Raw genomic sequence first — 24,770 nt, forward strand, 5'->3', positions numbered from 1 at the left:
GGCCCGCACTTCCGCTTACCATAGACATGAAAAAAAATCCCCCTTCTGAATTCGGGAGGGGCGGCTAGTATATTATATAATCATAACAAAGAAGTCTTTAGTCTTTCATTAAAGTATACTATATTATATTTGGATTGTTATCGAAGGACATATTACACGTGTCTATATTTTTATATCTTTATAAAGAGAATCCACGCAAGTCGGTAATCTTATCTTGATTGATTATAAGTGAGTAGCAGCTTGCTCAAGTGATATATCGTTTACCTACCTTTCCTGATTTATTTTTAATATTAATTAGTTTGTATTTTCTTAAATAAAAATAGTTAAAGTCAGACAAGTGTTCAAACAAGTTTATTATTAGTGTGCCTTGGGAACTGAATATAATTTTCAGGAAATATAAAACGTAATTATTAGGTTAGCTTTGGGTTACATTATCCATGTATTACTATCCTCATTTACTTACCTTCTAAAATACACAATATTTCCTCTTTTCTAAGGCACTAGTAAACTTTATTCATCATAAAAGACGCCTTCTTTGAACTGTAGAAAAAATCTTTATCATTACTGGTTTCCGATGAGGTTATAGTATCATAATGCAATGAACATATGACATTTGTGTATTTATGGATAACTAGTTGTTAGATATCAGGCATAAAAATCAGCCTTTGTCCTTCCTTGGAGTTCAAGCTTACTTCGTACCAAATTTAATCAAGTTTGGTTCAGGCCGTGAAAGAGCAATAGACCGGAAGACAGTTAATTTTACATTTATAATATTAGTACAGATAAGCTGAAAATGAAATAGTCTTTAAAATCAAATCAAAATATAATTTTTTCAAGCAAGCTCTACAAGAACTTTTGAATCTTCACGTACAGAAATATATTCAATGAATACCTAATTACACCATTCTTCATTACAAAATATACCCAATTAAGGTTGATTTTTGTTAACATCAAATTTAAATCATTTAATAGCGAAAGTACATAAAAATCTACGTAATATATATCATTTATTATAGAAAGGAATAAGCCTTCAGAAGGATATTTGATTTTATTAAATCGAAACATTTTAGGTACTAGTGTTAATAACATTGATTTCATAAGCTCAGTTCTTTTGTAGCGGATTTATTGTTGTCACCGGACTGCCAGTAGAGTCAATGTAAGTGTCACGTAAGGTGGCATACTATTCCCTCTTCCTTATTTAATCTGCATGAATTACGTCTATTTTAAGTCCTCTCCAACACTCACATATGCAGATGATCTCTAAGTTTGCTCATCGTCTTCCTAATCCTATTACAATAATTAATTCAGACCCAGCTGGCATTTCGGAATAATGTGAATATCACAGCCCGACTATAAATATTTTCACTATTCATGAGATTATTTCTTTCACTGAAAGCCATAAACTTTTTTATAAAATTAATTGGGAAAAATCATTTGTTGTGGTTTGAAGTTATCGTACATACGGATAACGTAGTTCTGGAATTCATTTCGACCAATATCTTCGTCTCGCCGGATCTCGCCCTCTTGTGAGGGCAGAATGTTAAGTACCCTATGTCCCTCTCTTTACACCGGACAGACCACCATTCACAAAGACTCTTTCTGTAGTTAAAACGAGAAAACGTAACAAACCAAGTCACAGTCAATATTAGTTACGATTTTGAATTACCGTAAAAAACTCAATCGGTTACTGGTTTTATTTCACTTACGAGCGCCTATCTATCTTAAAGAGAATTCAATTTCTTTGTATTCGCAGTAAAAGACTAAGATTTTCTGAAAATCTTACATAGCGAGTGCCTATTCAGAATAAAATTCTGTGTATAATGCTTCTTTTATTATTCTTCGGAGCACAAGTTATCCTGCTATTGAATGTATTGTCAGTTCAAGTAAGACGAGCTCAAAATAAGATTTTTTTATAATAAAACTCTAATCATCTTCTTTTCTATTCTTTCTCTGTCCTCCTCACTGCATAACTGCACTTGACTCCACTTATAACGTCTTAACTGCTTACCCTAGTATATCATCATTACAACATATGAAAATGCCAAAAACTCATTATATTTACTTCCTTTAAACTTTATAAACTTCAAACTTGAATATTAAAGGGAAAAAATAAATAAAAATACATTGAAACGGTGTGTTAATGATAAAAGCCGGTAGCTAAGTTTATTATTCGCACTAAATTTGCTCGCACGTGGTGTAAGTCAAATGTACGTAAAGTGCGTTTTATGATACGTAACCGGATCGTTGTTCTGTTTTGTAGATTTTACTTAATATTTGTACTAATATTGTAAATGCGAAAGTAACTGTATCTTTGTCTGTTACTCTTTCACAGCCGAACCACTGAACCGTATTTATAAAGTTATTAATATATATATATATATATATATTTTGATAGTATAAAGCAAGCTTGAACCTCCAGGACATAGGCTACTGATATTTAGGTATAAAACTTGATCATCAACCTTATAAAACGCTAGTGAAGCTACAGATGACAACTAGAATTAAATATTTATTACACAGTCTGTTATAGTTAAAATCCTTGTTTGAATCGTTATAATATTATTGACTGAGCAGATTTAGGATCAGGTGTTATTGCTTTTAGAAAATTGTAGGAGCAGCAACAATTTAAACATGATTGAACATTTCACGAGCAGGAAAGTGTAGCTCAACTTTCCTGTTCATGAAATAAATAAAATTAAACGATTTACTGTTTTTAGAATATATATTTTTAGTATCATAATTAATAAAGTTATGTTTGAAAATCTTGGGTTACTATGATAAAATAATAATAATGTAAAGTAAAGGAACACCTTTAAATGTCCGAGCGTAAATCCATACTCTCCTCTTGACGAGGTTTGGAGTTCCACCACGCTCCAAGGAGGGATTGTGGATATATATGTACCAGACTTTTATTCGATGTTTGCAGCTTTCCTTATCGTGTTTTTCTTTACCGCCGAACGCGAGATGAATATTAAAACACAAATTGGTGCTAGCCCTGGTATTGTTTACGATTCACATTTTCTATATTTTCCTGCTGGAATACTAATTGTATGACATGGATTTTGTCTATGTCTGATGTGTTAACCAAACGAATAATATTCCATTGATACAGATGCGTTCAGGATAGTGTTTGAGCTGACATGGCAAACGCGAGTCCTTTTCTAAAACCTAAATATACCTCACATCTATAGTATATTTCAACCAAGAGAGGATAAAAGTCAAATAAACAACGTTAGACATTGAATCGACGCGATATCATTGGACGAGTGAGTTGAATAATCCCCCATTTATTATGGATTTGCGAAAAAACGTCTACAAAGCTGTAGTCGGAAATTTGAAGGTAAACTTATATTGGATAAAAGTATTTACGTGGAATAGTGTAGCGTTATAAATAAAGATATATTAATCAAGAACTGTTAGCCTTGTACAATATAGCTGAGCTATTAGGAAATTTCATGGAATACGTAAATATGAAGTTTGTTTATCTTTATTATTTCTTCGATTGCTAAAGGTGGTACCACCTACTACTACGCAGTGCTACAGTTCTATTTGATTGATAAATTAATCTGTACCATTAACAGGTGCACAGCATTTTAAATACTATTTCGCATTGACGGGTTAAGTCATTAATATTACTTGCAAAGAAAGTCTAAGAATAGTGTTTTGTTTAAAAAAAAAAATAGGGAATCGAAATGAAAAACTCAATGTTTTATGGATTTATTTTATTTAATACGTTGAAGTGTGTAGTATACATTATGGCACTTCTCTCCTATTATGTAAATATACCTTAAATCTTATTCTACTTACATTAATATTGATACTAGACAACAGAAATGATATATCGACTACAAAAATACATCACAACGTAAATTTGTTCGATAGATCGTTGTATTGTTATTTAAAATAAAAAAAAATCCTTTTGAAAACGGAATACTTGGTAAACTTTATGTACGACTTATGCGGTAACGACATTTAAATATGAAATATTAAATTTATTCGTATAACTGTGTTTACTTAAGTAAATATTATTTCCTTTTTTTTAATAATGGTTTATTTATACTTTGAAATTAATTAGCGATAAAAGTGGAATTAAGTGTTCATTGAATTAAAGGCTTGAATTTAATATTCAAACGTATACGCGTTGATACGTTTAAAAATATGCAATTCAAAATAAAAAAATAGGTAAATTTTACTACATTTTTGTATCGTATTTGTATGTGTACATAATACAATAATGAAATGAGATTTTCACGTCTTATTATTGCAAATTGATCACCTCTGAGTACAAAAAGAGCTTACTGACAATTTGGTCTTTGTGTTTCATATTTCAATCAGATATTACTTGTATTCAAATTTAAAATATGAATTCATGTTTTCCACAGGTAAAAATATATCTTCAAAAGTTCAAGTTCAAGAATTTAGTTCTTTTTTTCCTAAGCGATTTCTCTTAAGTTAGGATTAGTTTCGGACCATAAATTACAAGTTAATTTACGACATCAATCTTTACAACACTGAGCTATATTAGTGACTGGAGGGTCAAGTGATTTGTAATGACTAAGTAATAAGTATACGGCAATCTATTTCCTTAAGATACTCCATCAATCTTTCCAACAGAGAGACAGGCGTTGCAACAATATTTTCTAAAAGGTGGAACGACACAGTTCCTCTCAAGCTGGTCTTTGGTGAAAAGTTCGCAGTACTGGGTCGCGTCAGTGGCGGGGCACACGGGCGGCTTGGCGGGGCAGCGGCGGAGGCGGCATCTGCGGCGCCGCTCGCGAGGCTTTGGGCCGCACAGCGCCTCGTCGGTCGCCGGGCAGACGAGTGGGCGGTGAGACACGCCTCGGCCGCATGTCGTTGAACACTGAATGAACAATTAAAGTTAAAAACTTTTCTGATTTTTTTGAGATTCATAACTCATTTTTCATAAAAAATAAATCATTATGATTGTAGAATGCTGAAGTAACAGCGCAATAAAGCAATGCAAGCCGGTATCTGCTTTTATTTAAACATAAATAATAAAAACAAACAGACGTGGTTTGCTTCTAATGGCATGAAATAAACAATAATAGCGTTTGACATCTACCATAGACTAAAATGTAGTTTGCAGGTGTATGTACTTTTTAAAAAGGTGTATGGTTTAAAATTCGAGTACGCTTCGATTGGGTGAATAAGTTATATATATGTAGGTATATAAGTTCTTAAGAAACAACAAGGAAGGAGTAAAAGTTCTTCTCTTTACATAGTAATATCTTTCTGTGCACTCATAAAAAAACAATCGTATTTATTCGATAATGTAAGTACATAAAAACTTTGCAGATCGTAAATACCATATGACAATCATTGTAGATGAATCGGATTAATTAATCATAATAATTTAATTATTTCGTGTTATTAGAAAGTGTAGCTATAAATTAAATTTGATTAATAACTAAATAATAATGGTTCCCTCATAACGGTAAATTAAATCTCTAAAAATATAATAATAATAACACGAGTACAATCCAAACATACAGTAAATACATTTCATAATACTTTTTCAAAAACTAATCGGAAGACTCTTTGTGCAGACTGTGTTGCACTAGAGTAGAGATTGAACGTCAACTCACCTGAGTCCAAGGCATCTCTTGCCAGTAAACGGGGCAAGGTATTCTATTGCAGGGCTCCATTTTATCAGGTTTGGTGGGGGGGCAAAGTGCTGGTGAAACGCTTCGTCGTATTAACTCTCTTCTTGTTGTTATACTGTAACGAACGAAGAACTTCTATGGTAATATTTGTTATGTTAGTTTCATAGACATAAATAGTCTCTTAGACTCATATTACGTTCTTTCATTGGATTTCTCCCTGTATGATATTTTTTGTTTTGAAATTAAAAACATTGAAAAAAAAAACAATTATTACAAAAATCACGCGACTTGATAAAATTGTGTATTTAATTAAATATTAATTCATGAGAATCATTGCTACTCACTTAATAATTATAGCTATAAAATTAGTTGTAATAAAGGCAATGATAGAAAGTTAAGTTATTTTTTTTTTCAATATTAAAGAATTGAATATACACGATTAATTAATTATAATAATATCAAGTGACGTATTTAATTAATATTATTAATTCATTGATGTCGTTTATAAGCAGTATCAGTCGTTATAAATAAAAACATGAAGATTGTAAGTTTAGTTTTAATTTTGTATATTTACTGCAGAAACCAATATTGGATTCAATTAACAGCGTAGATGCGCTGGTCACTTCGCAAACACTAATTAGGCGCTCGAAACTGTAAATTTGCATTCAATTTTAGACAGATTTGTCTCACCGACTGTCTTTAAATAACAAATCTTAAACCGATATTATTTCAATTATTTATAAAAATACAAGTTACTTTGTATAATAATATACATGTTTATAGTATCGGCAGAATGCGAATAAGATAGCTTAACATAGTAGTAAAATATTGTACACCAAAAAAAGAGGTGTGTCATGGGATACTCGGTGGGAACGATGTTAACAGACACAAAATAAATTTAAAAGAAATAAATTTACAGTTTGCGAGTAATGAAAGGATAAGAAATAAAATTATAAACGATCGACTCCAGTTCGACTTTGGCCAAGGCATCCATTCTCTAGCGAGACTACCGACAGCGTGAAAAAAGTGTGTGCAATATAATATAATTATATATAAATGCACTCTTACAATACGAAGGGGCTGAAAATCCGAACCGACTGGATAGAGTTCAGGTGCAATATCAATAGCCTTATATGTTTTTCGAGGCACTGGAATACTCCAATAATGTATTCTTGATATAAACTCCAAATACCAAACTCCTGCTAATCAAAATTTCTTGAAATACCCGAAATCCGATCTTGACATTTGCACCCCTTTCAGCTACTAGACTGTCAAGGCAGTTCGTTAATATATAACGTGGCATTTGGATTGTTTTCCCTTGATTCTTTTGTATGGAATCAATACTGTGTAGAAATGATTGTTATATCACCGTGGCAAATGTCATAAAAGAGCAATATTCATGCATTTTACAAGTACACGAAGGCTAGAATGAAACTCGGTAAAGCTCGAGGGATCCGTTGCTTGATATTGGAAGCTGTGTTTTGTCTCTCCGTAAAGTGGATACCTACATCTAAAGTATAAAGGCGAATACACCAGTGATATTATATTTTATATAAAAAAATATACTAGTAAAAAGACAATAAAAATATAATTTTAAATAGTCTTTAAAAAAACATTTATAGAACAGTTTTAAATTTTTTTTGTGTCGTTGTATCATAAATCACATGTGTAATTTAGTAGTTGTTATAACCAAAATATACATTGTGTTATCCTATTTGTTCAAATATCAATAAAATTCACCGACATTTAATTAAACGTATATAAAACTAAAAACGTAAACGTATATAAAACTAATAACTGTTTCTTGGGAAGATACGATCGCACAGGTTTCTCGCGTAGAAGTTCTACAACCGAGAAGATAAATGGTTCAATGTTCGAAACGAATGTCCCTATATATATATATATATATATATATTTGTTACAAATATATATATATATATATATATATATATATATATATATATATATATATATATTTGTTACAAATAATTTCAGTCGGAGTTTAAATATCTGAATTACGATGGATCTCATCAAAACCTCAAACGAAGAAGCGATAAAATTCAGAAATGAATTTATTTTTTTGTAGTATTTTATATTATTCCGTGTATTGCGCTTTGTGATTTTATCGATTCCTTTTATTTTGTAGAAAATGGAATATATTTTTTGTACCTACATAATAACAATGATTACTTACTTTTTTAAATAAACTTTATTTCGTTCTTATACTATAATATATTGCATGTATTGATCTGTCTGGCCGCAACCTAAGAGTGGAAGGAATGAACGAATGGTTTTGTTTAAATTCGCTTATGTAGATTCAAAAGTCTCCGTGCACGTTTCACGTTCACATGAATGTTGTGCGAACGGTGAATTTCGAATACCAGCCAAGCTAAAGCTGTTTAATGTAGGTATGTGAATTCACCGATCAATCTCATTATTATTTAGAATTAAATTTTAAATAATATTTAATCTATGTGTTGTCTTTCATCTTTTCTTATAGAGATATTGGATCTGATTTTATGTGTATTCTAAATGAATGTAATGTCATTTCTGTAATTAATTTATTTCGTATTACGGGTTTTTGAAAGTCCACTCAAACGCCGAAATAATTAAAACAAATAAACATTTAATTTTAATCAGTAGAAACATAATTTAACCGAAGAATATTAGACTGACAGACAAACGTTTAACGTTTATCCATCCGTTTTAAATTGGATTAGATTAAATAATTATGAATGAATTATGAAGTATGAATTATAATCTTCTTTTGATGTAAAATATAAATTTAATATAAAGTTAATCCCGTGTCAAGTAAATTTTGAATTAATCCAAATAAATGGTGTATTTGTTAATTAACATTTACGTTGAAATTAATAAAATATAGAAAACGCCTGTTGGTCTATGTAAGTACTAGTCGTCTGTCCCGACTTCGCACGGGTTAAATTCCTAGAGAGTTACCCTTCAACTTCTATATGAAAGAAGTTTAAAGTTGCAGAAATTATTTCATAGTATTGTAATCAGTAACACCAGTATACTAGTAAATTAATTTAGAAACAGTATAAAGAACTTTATGAAAAAATATTTACCTAATGTACATATTATCAGTCTGTGTACTTTTCATTTAAAAACAACAGTCTAGGTGAGAATCGTCCATCGGATTATTCAGCATGATAATTGCTTAAAGTCAATATGAATGAAATTGGTACGCTCCAATGTGTAAAATGGAAATGTATAATGAGACACTTACTCATTATTCATAACTCATAAATATAACAATACGAAAAGCTAATTGAAATGTATGTTTGAAGAGATACATTCATCTTTTGGATATCTAGATTTCATGTATCCAACTCATCACGAAGTAGTTAAAAACAATAAGAAAATTCCACTTTCACAGACATTGACCGAGGCGAGATAAAAATTTTTACTGCACCTGTAATTATATGCTGTAAGAAAGTCGGAGCACGTACCTCATGTTCCCGGGTATACAGAACAGCTGTCGCTCGCGTACGCCCGACGAGCCGCACGTGGCGCTGCACTCCTCCCATTCGCCCTCCGCCCACGAGAACTCGCAACTGCAGAAAAGTGAAATCTTGACATTTATAGTTTAAAAACAGAACGCTTGATACTTTGACTGATTTTATTGGCGAAATCACGTATGATCATTTCTAATCTAGAAAGGAATAAAGACAAATAAATCTTAGATTAACGTATGCCACGCGGTTTTCTAATAGCTCAGCTATCTTGTGGACTATCTTCTGTTATTGAATAATCATTCTTTTTTTATAAAAGTATTTATATCCACTTTAGTTTTACTTCTAAAGTTCCGATAATTCATTAGTTTCGTTGACGTTTAAGACGGTATTTTTACGTCAATTCACAATTAATATCATTTTTCAATTATCAGATTATTATTATTCAAGCTCTCGCTGATAACCGTCACGTTACTTCGATGTCAAATGCTGCTTACTTAGCTTTTGTCCTCTTATGGTTGGAAAAGACTATGGATGTGTATATAAATATATGTTAAAGTAATGTTGATATCTTTAACGTAAATCTGTTTAAGTTTTTTAAAACTCAGGAGCCGTAATAACTCTATTTGTCATTAACATTATTTTTGTTTGTGTTTATTTTATATACTTTGATTATCTGTTAATTACTTGTTCTTATTGGGTTCACTCCATGTTTTTATGTAACAGTAGAAACTTTGTTGGCTTATGCGACACTTGTTTTGATATCAAATGTTTGTGTATTATAATTTGCTGTATGCTCCCCGAAAATAAATAAATGTAAGTAACAATCTACGTTATTTTTTTCGGTAATTCAAATTACATAAAACTATTCTTTGTTGTATTGTAAAATTAGATATTAACTTCTATGATGTTAAAATCTATTTTATTTACGTTTTTGTATTGTTAAACATTTTATCGACAGTATAAATTAATACGGATGTGACAATTGAGATGCAATCTGAGTACCAGTACAAGTTTTCATAGTTCTCAAAAAATTAAAAATGATCACACACATAAAGCTTCAAGGTAGGTCCATATGACACTATAATTCCTTTGAACAATTGCCTCATGAAATATGTTCTTAAAAACTGGTTTAGAAGGTAGATTCAACCAATAAAAACCAAAAATCAGTAGTCAGTAGTGACCCGTTTGCACCAAAATAAAATTACATTACATTTTATAATCATGTACGGTTTTAATTTAGTTTTTTTATGTTTTTCTTTTATATAAGTTTTAAAGGTTTTACTTCTGAAATGATCACATAAAGCGCTCTGCAGGATTTTATTATAGAACCGACTACCCGCAAGATATTGACTTTGCGAAGTCGCAAACTTGGTCTTATAAGTTTATCTTCACTTCTCGTGTTTATACAATGACTTTCATTGTTTCTATCAAAGTAATCAATACTATCCAATGAACATAAATTGGTTAGTAAGCTGATTGCAATTTATAACAAAAAACGAACTTAATAATGAGACACACAAAAGGTTTACTCAATATGAGGCACACGTGTATTTATAAAATAAATACTTATGTTTACGAACAGCTGCAGTATTTTTTACTAGTGTTACATATCGATAGTCCACTATCGATATGTAACACTAGTAAATTAGATTATCGATAGTTAAGGTGTTTGCGATAGTATTGATAGCTCCCCATGAGCAATACTATCGACAGTATTACAAAACCCATTACTTTTAACCTAAACTATCGATAATCCAAAACTATCGATACTATAGATATTATAAATAGTATCGTAGCTACCAATAGTATTGCTTACAGAGAGCTAGCGATACTATCGATAGTATCGATAGTATTGCGATAATCAATAGTATTGTTCAAGGTGAGCTATCGATACTATCGATAGTATTGATCAAAACGATACTATCGATAGTACTATCGATATTCCGAATATTTTTACGCGGTCAACTATCGATAGTCAAACTATCGATCGTTCTGCAACGGTTAATTTTTACATTAGTGTTGAAAGATTATTAGTTTCAAACGTTGGACGCAACTACTGCTAAATTGGTTCAATCTGAAGATCCATTATTCGGTGACGATTCAGATGTTGAATGCCATTCAGCGAATGACGTTTGTAATGTTGGCTTTCAATTTCCAAAGAAAAATATCTAGAGGTTTTATATGACACCGTTTAGATGGCCAATTCACCTTGGGATTTCTGATCAAAATTATAAACACATCAAACACATAGTCTTTGACATTCAAAAAAAAAAATATAAATATGTTGTGTAGATATATATATAATTTTATATCTGAATCATTTATAATCTTTAATTCAAATTTACTCGAATTGAAAGACCATAATAATTAATTGCATTGAATCAATACAAGGTAATTTATGAAACTTCAAAACAGAATAAAAAGAGTTGTTGCTTGCAAAACTAACACTGCTTATTAAAAGTTATAGAAAAAACGGCGTCTCCTTGCTTTGCTGTACATTTTTTAAATATCATTCATGGTATAAGATTTTAAAATAACATGGTTATTTTTATTACTAGTAATCATTCATGGTGTCTCCTACTGCGTCCTATATCAAGATGCTCAAAATATATGTGTAAGAAATTCTATTCAATATGAACCGATTCACATACTACGCAGTGCTAAAAATTAAAATAAATTGAAGCTGAGTGAATCGCGGTTTTTATTTTATATCGACAATACGCTCCACTATGCCGCTTCATGTTCGATGTGTGAAATAAAAAAAAAAAAAAACTGGGCAAGTGCGAGTCGGACTCACGCACTGAGGCTTCCATACCACCAAACGATACTGACAGATTTATCAGTATTTTGATATTTTCCTACACTTATACTGGTGTTACAAGATATCGCTTTGTGTCAAATTTAATGGTTCTAGGTCAATAGTACCCTCTAGGGTTTGATTTCCTTTGCGAATGTATGGGAAATACGATATAAACGGCCGTATCTTTTGATTGCGTGGACTTAGAAGTTTTATTATTCCACAGCACCGTGGGATCGCGGCCCTTAATATTTGGTCTTACCTTTACGCTTTTCTGAGTAAAATGGGTCTTGATGAACACACAGACATATAGAGAGACAGACGGACAACGAAGTGATCTTATAAGGGTTCCGTATTCTTTTAGAGGTACTGAACCCTAAAAAATAAATAAAACGACAACAGATATACCTATTGTTAGAATTCTTATGCAATCTTTACATTGTCAACGCTCTCCAGTCACGATATCTAAGATGCTACGTTACGTGTCCTAGTAAACTGACTTACAAAATAATGATATATCTTTGCCAAAGTCCACCTGGGTAAGACCACCTAACTATCATTTATTCTACAACTATACACTAATACTTTATAGTGCAGTGTTGCCGTTTGAAGTATGAGTGAGCCAGTGTAATTACAGGCGCACTGGATAATCGCTTGAATACGGTTGAAAGCGTATCGGTAATGACTGGCGCGCTTAACTCTCCGAACTTAGCTATTGTTCGCGAGGCACGCTATCCTAAACTACTTAATTGGTATTTCTGGTCTTCCGCCTTTTATTTTCGGTCATTAGAAAGACTATAATCTCAGTGACTGCGTTTTATTTTATTCTTTTATTTAAATAAAGTTAGTTCGCTTTCGATAAACATATAATGTTCTAGAATATTTCGAAGTATATCTTGTCTTCATTTAAGACATATTTTTAGCTTATATAATAAAATATGTTAATAATGTTTTTATATATATGTTTTTGAATTGAATTCATTTTTACTTGTAGTCAAGGGTATTATCAAAAGAAAATTAAAAAAAAAACATCAACTAATGAACTATAATCAACTCATATCCTATGTATATTTTAAACGGTGGATATGAGTTAATACCTATACGGGTAAATAATTCTGTGTATTGGATATAATATTTATTGGCAATATAGTAGAATATACTTCGAATCAAATAATTGGTTGTAAGATTTGACATTTGATCCACTTATACTGATAGAAAAAAATCTTTAGTTTTTAAAAAAAACATACATGTATTTGTGTTAAAACGTCTTAAGTTTAATATTACGAATACCAGCACTATTACGCAAAATGGCATATGTTATAATAAACGACCAATATGAGTTCATTGATTCAATTCTGATTATCAAGAGTAAGGGTTATTGATATTGGGCCTTTTAGCACCAGGCTATAGAAATAACAGCCCATAAAAATGCGTCAGCTTATACGTCATAAATTAGCGTCATCGAGGATAATTTTCATTCTGTTTTCATAAATAAATAGGCTGGTTAACGGGAAGATTTAATTGTGCAAATCAGCTGATTGTGTGTCAATTAAGATTGAAAAAAGCTTTTATCCTTTAAACTTTTGCCTTTATAAAACCATTTTAATAAGAGCCATAGCCACACCGTACAAATTATTGGTATTTGGCTTTAGAGCAAACGTCTTTGTTTATTGGTTGAAGGGTTTTTTATCCCAGTAAACTAAGACCTTAAGTCAAATAATAATAATAATAATGTGTGTTCTGACTGTTCTTTTCACACAGAGATAAATTCACCGTTTATCGACTAAAATTAAATCGCAATAACAGAAAAAGGTTGCATATAAGAACAAATTTAGAAATGCTAAGATATAATACTGGCCGTAAATAAATATACTAATTGAAAATCTAACTTACCTGTGTGTATTGCACCGTTCGTAACGGGTGGGCCCGCAGCGTTGGTCGCGCGGGCAGCGCGGCCGCACGGCCCGCACGCCGCCGCCGCACGACACGGAGCACGGGCCGCGGTCGTTCGACCATCTGAATACAAGAGATAAATATAAGGTGACGGACCTTAATGTAAGATCATAAATTATCAGCATTTCGGTGTAATATATATATTATTATCAAAAAATGAACGCTCAGGAAATAGGGTTAGTAACGTCATGATTTAAAGAAAGTCGTTCGACTGTTATTAGTGTTTTCAGCCATTGTCGTTCGGGCAAGTAAATACGTTATTGCATGTGTAATATAAACATAATTACATACTCAAAGCTTCGTCGTTTATCGCTCTTTATATTAATTAAAAACGCATGAAAATCCGTTGAGCAGTTAAGATGAAGTTAGTGGATACACAGAATAAATATATTTATAGACACATAAAAAAAACATATGTGATACAAGACGTCTTACTAGGTCAATAATTGGGCTTGTTACTCGAATTATGAAGTTTAAATATTGGTCCACTTTCGTTTAATAATGTGCATTTGACCATATCATAAGCAAAGTGACTATTAGTTAGTCGTAATTAGTCCACGATGCAAGTTCGAATTTGTGGTGTTGTCGAACACATGGCGGTGCTCTGCGGTCAGTTCCTGCGGTGTTTCTAATTCACTTTAGACATGACTATGTATCGTATTTATAATATGAGTAAACTGTCTCGGTCTAGTGTCTAGCTCATAAATAATAGCTGCAGATATATATCTTGGGTTAAAATCGTGTGTCAGGCTATTAAAAATGTTTTGGTTTTTCTTTTGAGCGTGTACGCAAACTACTTGATTCGGAAACCACGTAAAATTTAAGGTTCGGTCGCCGTTTTCAGATTGTGCTTTAATTTTTTTTTATTTATATATGAAAATGTGTTTATTTACGACATCACTTCAGAAATCTCTAAAATTATTAGTGTTCGTTTATATTGTGCATGTATTATACATATAAACCTTCTTATTGAATCAATCTATCTATTAAAGAAACTCTATCAAAATCCGTTGTTTAATTTTAAAGATCTAAGCATACATAGGGACAGACAGCGGTAAGCGACTTTGTTTTATACTATGTAATGATAATAATATTATACAGTAAATCTCCGAAACGCGCTTCATCTCTTGGTACAATCACTTATATTAATTTCGAAGTTTATTTAATGAAGCATTAAAAATCTATTTCTTTTTATGAGCATAGTTGTATAATGTATTTAGTTAATTTTAATCTATGTATTGTATATAATACTAGTTATGTGTGTTTGTTCAATACAAAGTTACGTAATGTTAGACTGATCCTATCTGAGTCTCGGACTAGGATAGTTTAGTCTAACTGAAATTGGTCTTGCTAGCCCTGAGAGATTTGGGTGAGATTACGTTTACAGATATATTCTAGATTCCCTCTCTATTACTGTTGAGTTAGTTAGTTTCATGTTGATATTTTAGTCTCTGGAGTATTTTTCAAGTTTCCAGACATAAAAGTCGGTTTATGGATAAGTTTCGAGGACACTAATTCAGTTACATATTTAGTAAATAACTTTAATATTGTACTTATTTGTTGTGATGATTTAAAATTTTACATAACGAGGTATATCTTTAAGGAGGGTTATTATAGATTTACATAAAAACTGAAATTAAAAATATAGCTTTGCAGCCGATGGTTATTTATTAATTAATAATCTGAAATATCATAAAGTATGTAGTTAACCTACCGCTGGACTGATGCTAATTATAAATTTTAATAAAGCATTTTAAAATTCAGCCTTGCTGCCTTGATTTGAATACGCAAACTTCGGCAAGACTTACGGGTTCTAACTACCGGACCATCTCTCTATGGATTTAAACAAAACTGGGAGATGGAAATCTTAAAAACAAGCACTTAATTACGGTAGTTACGAACATTCAAATAACTACGTCAAGTAAAAAACAATCACTTATATAGGTAAATAAGGTTACTCAGACATTATATGTTTAATGTAAAAGTAATTGTGAAAATATGTTTAATAAAAAATAATTCTACTAAAATGTTCGACTAATCACTATTACTTTACTTTATCTCAGTCGCTTCTGATTTCAGGGAATGAGAGGGGGGACCCCGTTCCATTTAACGGGTGCCGAGGAGAAATGGAAGGTCATCCCAAAACAGGGCGTGATAGAGAGACTGTTTTTCAAATTTTACAAAACTATCATTTTGAAGGCTATTAATATCTATAAGTTTTTTTTTAAATAAGATCTATAAGTTAATTAAAAATAAAATAAATTGTTAATTTATTTAATATAATGGATTGATTTGTTGAATGGAATATTTTTTCTTTTGTATGTACCAAAACATATCTGTAAGAGGTTCTCGTTTAGCGAAGCAGCGTGGTGGATTAAGCTCCAAGCTCCAAGCAAAAAAGATTAGAGATCTCAGCCCAGCAATGGAATATTTACAGACCGTTAATTTACTTTTAGTTTTACATATTGTTTTGATTTCGATTGCTCGTTTATATTGAAATAAAGATATACCATTACGATATCCACTCAGGTTTCGACGACGTTGGTCACACGAGAATTACTAACAAGGCGCTCCTTGCAGATGTGCCTGAATTAATCTCTGAGTAGCTTACATGTATTATATATAAGCATTAATAAGTCCACCTATCTATTTCATTCAATGATACAAACTTATATTCAGTACAAGCTGAACCTGTGCCGTTATCCGCGCGATATTTATAATACTTTATCTTTAGCACACACACCACCCCCTGGAGGAGTGAATTAAAAAAAATAGCCTATGTCTTTTCTAGGGCTTCGGGTGGACAGAGTTACATTTGCATTTATAATATTAGTTAGCGTACATAAACATATATATCCGATTAATTTGAATGCTAAGCGTTTGGACATATACCTACAATACAATTAAGTATAATGAATTTCTAGCCCTTTTTCTAAAAAAAAAAATCTCCAGGAAATTAGGGCTTCGCATAGTTCTGAGTTAACCATAAGATGATAATATGTAAAATATATTGTCAAAAATATTATGAAACATTATTATTAAAATTATAGAGCCGAGATGGCCCAGTGGTTAGAACGCGTGCCTCTTAACCGATGATTTAGGGTTCAAACCCAGGCAGGCACCACTGAATTTTCATGTGCTTAATTTGTGTTTATAATTCATCTCGTGCTCGGCGGTGAAGGAAAACATCGTGAGGAAACCTGCATGTGTCTAATTTCAACGAAATTCTGCCACATGTGTATTCCGCCAACCCGCATTGGAGCAGCGTGGTGGAATATGCTCCAAACCTTCTCCTCAAAGGGAGAGGAGGCCTTTAGCCCAGCAGTGGGAAAATTTACAGGCTGCTAATGCTAAAAAAAAAATTATTAAAATTATTTAAAATAATGTTTCAACTATATAAGATTTTAAATTAACATGGTTATTTTTATTACTAACAGTATTTAAAACGGGATATTTACCATGTTTTTTATTTTTATTTGTTGAATGTCTCGTGAACAAGACATTTGTAGATAATGTCGAAATATCGAGCTCCAACAAATAAAAATAAAAAACATGGTAAATATCCCGTTTTAAATACTGTTAGTAATGTTTCAACTGTTGGCAAATTTTCTTCACACAAACCGGAAAAGTTAAATAATAAAAAGACGATGAGCACGAGTACAAGGAGCATGTAATAAATAAACTCAATTTATACATGATGTCACCTATAATTGACGCAGTAACGAGTGATAAAAAAAATGTCTATAGTTAAGACCAAGTTAAAACAAAGTTTGAGTATTGATTTAATTAAGAATCAGTAAACAACAATATTAATTTTATACATTTTCAATGTTTCAATATTAATTTTATACAAAAGAAAGATCATTAATTTTAATTTTTTACTTTTAATTAGTAATATTTCATTCTCGGGGTATATTCCAACATGCAGTTCCAATACGTGGTATGCATATTGTATACAAGTAGGTAACATTTAATTTAATTTAAAAGAAAATTAAACCTGCCATTTGCAGACCACAACGCTGACCACAAATGAATTATAAATAGAAACGAAGCACATTAAAACTTGCTCGTCTGGGTTGAACCCGCATTCATCGTTAAGATTACCATGTTCTAACCATGGGGCCATATCATAAGGATCTTAATTTTTGAGTAGATCTCCAAAGTATGTATGTATTATATATATTTTATTTCTGGAGGCAATGTCATCCGGAAATAACCCAAAAAACGTGTTCCTGCGTCCCACATTTGATTTTTTACATCTTCCGTCGTATCATGCCTTGAATCAAATTTGATCAGAAAGATTTCTTCAAGAGATGCTCATGTTTATTATTATTCTATCCCGTCTTTGCTCCCCCACTCCTTACCGACACGAAATGTGCGACAATTATCTATCTAACAAATCGACAATCGATCAAACAAATTGTATTATTGTTAGACATGAGATATTTGAAATTAACTAAAGACGAAAAAGTACATAAATATCATAAAGTTAACCATAAAAATATATGTTCTCGATACATAAACAGAACTCTGCAACATGTGATAAATGGGCTTTCGTTAGTTTTCTGAAAGTCCCTCGTGTCAATTACTGTAACAGAAATGTAATATGGCGGACAGCCATTACGTTGTAAAACCTTTTATCAGCAGCGACATTTCACATCTAACCTATAAATAGAATTATTCTTACTTCGTTATAGATATTTAAAATTATATTTTATCATAACCATAATATTTTTGACAGTTTAATTTAAAATAACATAACATTTAAAAGAATATTTAGCTAAATTATCACAAGATATAGGAAATATATTGACTATGCCTTTAGCTTTTCTATTTATGTTATACTTTTGATTAATACACTAAAGTTGTATGTTTTGCTTTTATCTACAGTATAAAACAAAGTCGCTTCACGCCATCTGTACGCCTAGATCTCATCAACTATGGAACGGATTTAAATGCGGTTTTCATCACTAAACAAAGGATTCAAGAGGAACGTTATATGTATACATCCTATTATATTAGAGAAAAGCCGTTAAATTTAAAACCTGAAAGTGAGAAAGCGGAAAATCGCGAAAAAGCTAAATTATTAATATAGATATACCTACATACATTGTTTTATATATGTAATATAAATATATATTTAATATACACCAATACGTCGTATTAAAATAGGTAAGTATATATAAAATTAGGCATTTACATATGTCACGGCAATTATCTTACGACGTTTTAAGACTCGTCACGTGTCATGTGTCACGGTCAAAGATCGACGGCAAGTTAGACGTTACGTGGTGCCCTCTCGGCACAAATAAAAGCCAAATTAAAAATAAATAAATAAAGACGTTACGTGTATATTTTCTCGTGAAGAAAGTTCACAAAATGTTGAACTCATTTGAATAAAAACTAAGATGCTGTAAGTACGTGGGCAAAAGCTGTGTGTACAAATTCTGAATCTAATGGAAAAATAAATGTTTCTTAATTATTTTCGGTATAATATTACAATTGTAGGCTCTTTCCTGCAGCCATATTTTCACTACCAAAACACCCATACAGACACAGACAAAATCACAAACAATCATTATTTAAAGAAAATATCTAATTACGTATTTTTCTTTTCATTGTCATTGTTTAATTCTAGCTACTAACTTTCATTTCACTTAATTTCAATTTGCATTATTATTTCAATACATTTCAATAATTGTAAATTAATTTTAATTGACACGTGTTTGGACAGTGGTCACTGAAAGGCACATATCTAATTCTAGTCTAAAGTTTGCGGTTTCGATCAGCAGCCATAACAAATATTATTATACGGTTAGCGTGTTTATATGTGTATCTAGACCCCAAACAACAAATCATTGTGTGTATCGGACGAGTCTGTGACTTTTATTTAATGGTTTGTTGGTATTATTTTATAGAAGTGCTAAACGATAAAACCACTTTAGTCTCAATCGATTAGTATATTCTTAGAAACAACTAAAGTCTAATATTTATCTGACTGAGCGGCGAGTGCTTGGAAATAAACAGATTTCCAAGAATTTCAAGGTCGAGTTTATCATTTGAGAAGAGTATGTCTGGTTTAAATTCCGTTTCTTTGTGAGGATGTACGTACTATCACAAGGTATAATACGTCCAAGTGGAATTGTTGACTATAGCCTTATTATTATTATTATTTTTTTTTAATTAATTTGTTTTTTACATTACACTTTGGGCACCATGACCTATGGTAGTAAGTGATTGATAAATAATAACAATTTTTGGACAAAAGGACGGCAACCACAAACAGTTCAACAACAACAAAGCTTTACTACTATATCTACTAACTACTATCTCTCTATTTTATATCTCTCTATATTATATTTAATTCTATATAGAAAAAAACCCTATTGGTTTGAAGTTTATCAACTTTTTGCACGCCTAGGGAGTAAAATAGTCAGTCTTACTCCCTAGGCGCACAGGGACCTGAAACCTTAAAAGCTAGTTCGGTTTCGTTAATATACTGACTGAATATAGATAAAAAATCGTAAGCTCCACCTCGCTTCACTCTTACAATTTCCTTATAGTTTCAAATAATTTTAAATAAATATTTTTCATTACCTGTATTCCATCGGCCTCGTGCGCCCGGTGGGAGTGCTGTAATTAACGGACACTTCTACAGCGACGGATTCTGACAGCGGGACGGGGTGATCGGGCACTGCCTGTACAATATTTTAATACACGCTAATATTTACCATTCAATTAACATACCACAGAGACAGGCTCGAGCTTAAGTTAAATGGCGTTGATTAAGACATTTAAGATTTGTCTGTGATGACTTGGAAACAAAACAAAAACAGCTCCGTCTTGAGAAGTGTGTTTGACGAGAAATACAAAAATCGTAAATACATAAATGATAAGGCAGCATAAATACATCTGTGTTACGTTATTATATAAAAACAAGTGTATATATAATGTTTTATCGTTTTAATACAAAAAGCCGATTTTTAATGTTTAAAAATCCTAGAGAAATTTAAATGTGCCAAGCATCCATTAATATACATATATGATATAAATGGTGGTATCTCCATTTGCGATTATTAAGCGTCAAATAATGTATGTAGCAGATGTATGTATGTATTTTTATGGACAGACAGGACAACGTTTGCTGGGATTTGTTAGTCAAATATAATACTTTAAAAATGTTTTAGATGGGCATACCGTTTACGAATATACATAACTTATAATTCTTTCAATGTTCATAATTTTCGTAAAATATTTTTAATATTATTAAATACTTTTTAATGTTTTTTTTTATAGTCCTTAATTATTATTAGGTTGAATTGCTTACTTTTTAAAAATAAACAAAAACCGTTAAAACAAAAGAAGTTGGCGAATTTAACCACACGCGATCCTAGTCTATAAATCAACATAAAAGAATCATCGACGTATGAAGTTGGTGGAGCAAATACCTAATTAAGTACAGAAGGCGAGTTGAAAGCATCCGTGAATAATTAAACCGCCTCTGGACCGGACCCTCATCATCAAATGTTACGCTTCGTTTCACGTCACATAGTTCAGTCCCTTTTGTATTCGAAACGTACATTTTTGTTAGTTCTTAAGACTTCATTTCGTTTATTTCCCCAGGGGTGGAGTAATGGAGCGTTTGAATTTGTTAGATTATGTTAGTTTTTTATACAATCTGCAGATTTCACAAGTCCTCGATTTTAAAATGGGAGGAGTTTGTGTAAGTTCGTCTGGGGAAAAAGCGTGAGGCCGTTGGTCAGAATGTAATGCCAGAACTTTATATGGATGTGAGGAAGATGCTGGATTTATGAAGGCGCACATACTTGCAGACTATAATGTATCGTACGAAACTAGTTAGTCTATAGGATTTTTAATTAACCAATCGAAAATGCAAAAGGTACTTGCACGCAATCAATGTGGATTCATTACTGATTTGACGACTAGATTCAATAAAATCCAAGGTAATATTAAAACAGTATTTGATATTCTCAAATGATAGAAATCAATTCATCATATTGTAGCATGAAAAATACATATATATATATATACAATTTTATACACTAGATGCTGTTGGTACAAGAACTAACATTGTGTGGAATAATTTCAGCCCACTCGGTTTGGTGAAGCTCATTTAAAACGTTTAACATATATAATAGCTGAAATTATATTAAATAATGTAAAAAAAAAAACTTAAGTTAAGTTATTAAGTTAAAAACCAACCATAATCATTAAATCAGTCTGTAATTTCGCTGACGAAGATATAAATACATCCGTTTCAGTCTGCCTCCAGCGCAGTAAGCTACCAGCTGCCACCACTTCGCCCTCCCACCCGAAACGTTCTCCCTCCTTAATATCAATAACATTACTATCCACTTCTATTATCTGGAGGTTCTGTGGCACAGTCGGGTCATACTTCAGGTAGTTATCTTGACGATTGTCCAATTCGAATTTTCTGGAGTGCTTGGCCAGTTCGAGGATGGGTCTGTCCCTGCGACGTTCCCGGATGGCTACATTTAATGCGACCGGTGTGCCGATGTGAACGGAGAGCTGGTTTGCTTCATGTGGGATCACAGTTAGACGTGTCCATCCTGTTTAACATAATTTCATATATATTATTAAAAAGAATGCATTGAAAATAATTTTACAATTGCATATTATTTGCTTAAATTGCATTGTTAATGCTACAATTTAGCTTTTTTACTGTTTTTGTTAACCATAAATAAGTGCGCAGTAAGTTGTCTATAGTTTATCTTTTTTGTGAGAATGGCGGGTGGTATGTTGACTACTTCAAATCTGTAAGTACCATATTAGGTCATGAGGACGATTCCCACATTTAGGACCTATTTTAACTTTTTATTATAACCACTATTTCTTATACTATATTGTACGTATTTATTTGTTTCTTCCCGTCGTTTGTACGCTCTACACTATGCAATGGATTTTAGTACAATAAACTTAGTATTTCAAGATGAAGGTTTATATTTATAATACATATTGTAGTAGAGAATGGCAAGGAAATTTTAACTTTCTTAGCGGTATTTTTTCATTTTATATTTATTCTTCAATCATTTATAATTTAAAATTCATATTCTCTCCATTTAGGACAAAAAATACCAATTACGTAATAAAATGCCCCTCTTCCTTAACTGTTTATGTTACGATTACGGTGTACCTCCCCTGTTTAAGTTACAGTCATTAGTATCATTATTTGTCGGAGAGATGTAGAAGTTCTTTTATTATGTAACTTATACACATTATTGTTCTCGTTTTGAATTCGTTTGGGTTTCACTACGTAAGGACATTATACTTGACTACGATCTCTCAAAACAAAAACTACAATGTAATATGATTATACTAAATCATACTCAAATAAGTTTACCTTTGTTGTTGCGTCCAAGTATCATTATACACAAGTAATTACCGATAAAATAAAACATTTTCGTCGACTCAACTCGATGCTAAGAGTTCGCTCATTTTGTCATGTTTTAGAATTGATAATGGTACATTTTCGTTTTTTTTATTGGTTGGTACGTCGCGATTTGACACCCGAATGATTGGGCTTGGATTAAAACTAGCTATTTCTTCATCATGTGTCATGTTATACTCATATTTAAATTCAACATAGGCAATGAAATTCATAAAGAATTCTTTAAATTGACGAAAATGGCAAAACTATTTATACAGCAATATGTGGTATATCACTACAGTAGAGACGGTTTGTCAAGTGCACCAGTGTACCGCAGTAACGACTTTGACTAATCTGCAAAGTAATTCTGGTTATAAGGTTACCTTTGCCAAGTTGTCTCGAGTATACGTGTGTATTGTTGTTACAATATCCGTCAGGACAAGTCTCACAGGCTGGATCCGTCCCATTGCACTGGCCTTTCACACATGTACCCTAAAATAATTATTGAATTAATTAATAATGTGTACTGTCCAACACCTAAGACCAATATTACCCGTTTAAGGGAACACAACATTTTATGACAAAAGAGGTATAAACATAAAAAGAATACTAGGAAACGGTTCTAGAACCAAAAAATGTTCAAATTTAGATTGTGATGCATTATAAAGATATAAAAAAATGCATTTCAAAAACAAAATTTACAGATTTGATTATTTAAGAGAAAAAAATCGCCAATCCAATTTTTTTTTCGTCGATTTGTATTTTATGTCTTTAGCGTTGTGAGCACATACCTGATAGCAAATGTCATAAGGTCGATCGTAGCTACATGGCGTTCCATCGGGTAGCGGTCCGAAGCTGACCGGCTCTCCGCCTGCGTAGTCCACGCACCATATTTCACAGTTCTTGGATTCTGATAATAAAGGGACATTTTGAATTATTTTACAATTTCATAAATAAGTTGCCTCGAGGCAACATATTATCTCTGGTTATAATTTTTTTTTTATTTAACTGATGCCAACGAAATTAACCTAAGGAACTCTCTTAAGCAAGTCATATACTAAAAGTATAAGTAATAGTTGACAGATGTGTATAAGGACATGTGACGTAATATAATGAAAAAAGTCCTCTGCTGTTCCACGCTCATGTTCTTGGATTTCTTTTCTATAAAGAGCTAGAATCTTAGTTTATTACACCGCGCTACTTCTTTACGCGATGTTGGATAAACATCGCAGTATCTCTCACGTCACGTGCAATTTACCTAGAGATTATTTGTATAAGCACCGAGCACAAGATTAATATTATAAACACTAGTTTCGCGAGAATTATCAGTGTCTTCTGTCAGTGTTTTTAGAGCTGAGATGGCCCAGGGGTTAAAACGCAAATATCTTAACTGTTGATTTTGAGTTCAAACCCAGGCAAGCATCACTAAATTTTAATTAATAATATTAAATTTTTGCTTATAATTCATCTCGAGCTCGGCGGTGAAGGAAAACATCGTGAGGAAACCTGCA

At 31.8% G+C, this 24,770-nt stretch overlaps 1 protein-coding gene across 1 annotated transcript in view; it reads right to left on the reverse strand.

Annotated features, from left to right (window-relative positions):
* Positions 1–3,705: 3,705 nt before the first annotated feature.
* LOC125065256 (A disintegrin and metalloproteinase with thrombospondin motifs 3-like) overlaps positions 3,706–24,770 on the reverse strand; it is a 58,478-nt gene continuing 37,413 nt past the window's right edge. Inside the window, exons 10-17 of the mRNA XM_047672772.1 lie at positions 24,051–24,169; positions 23,643–23,751; positions 22,074–22,441; positions 20,448–20,548; positions 13,791–13,913; positions 9,095–9,199; positions 5,607–5,739; positions 3,706–4,861 (exon numbers count right to left, since the gene is read on the reverse strand). Coding sequence (XP_047528728.1) covers positions 4,586–4,861; positions 5,607–5,739; positions 9,095–9,199; positions 13,791–13,913; positions 20,448–20,548; positions 22,074–22,441; positions 23,643–23,751; positions 24,051–24,169 — 1,334 coding nt within the window. The 3' untranslated portion in view covers positions 3,706–4,585. The remainder of the gene's footprint in view (positions 4,862–5,606; positions 5,740–9,094; positions 9,200–13,790; positions 13,914–20,447; positions 20,549–22,073; positions 22,442–23,642; positions 23,752–24,050; positions 24,170–24,770) is intronic.

This window comes from Vanessa atalanta, chromosome 7 (genome assembly GCF_905147765.1).
Source record: "Vanessa atalanta chromosome 7, ilVanAtal1.2, whole genome shotgun sequence".
Taxonomy (NCBI): Eukaryota; Metazoa; Arthropoda; class Insecta; order Lepidoptera; family Nymphalidae; genus Vanessa; species Vanessa atalanta.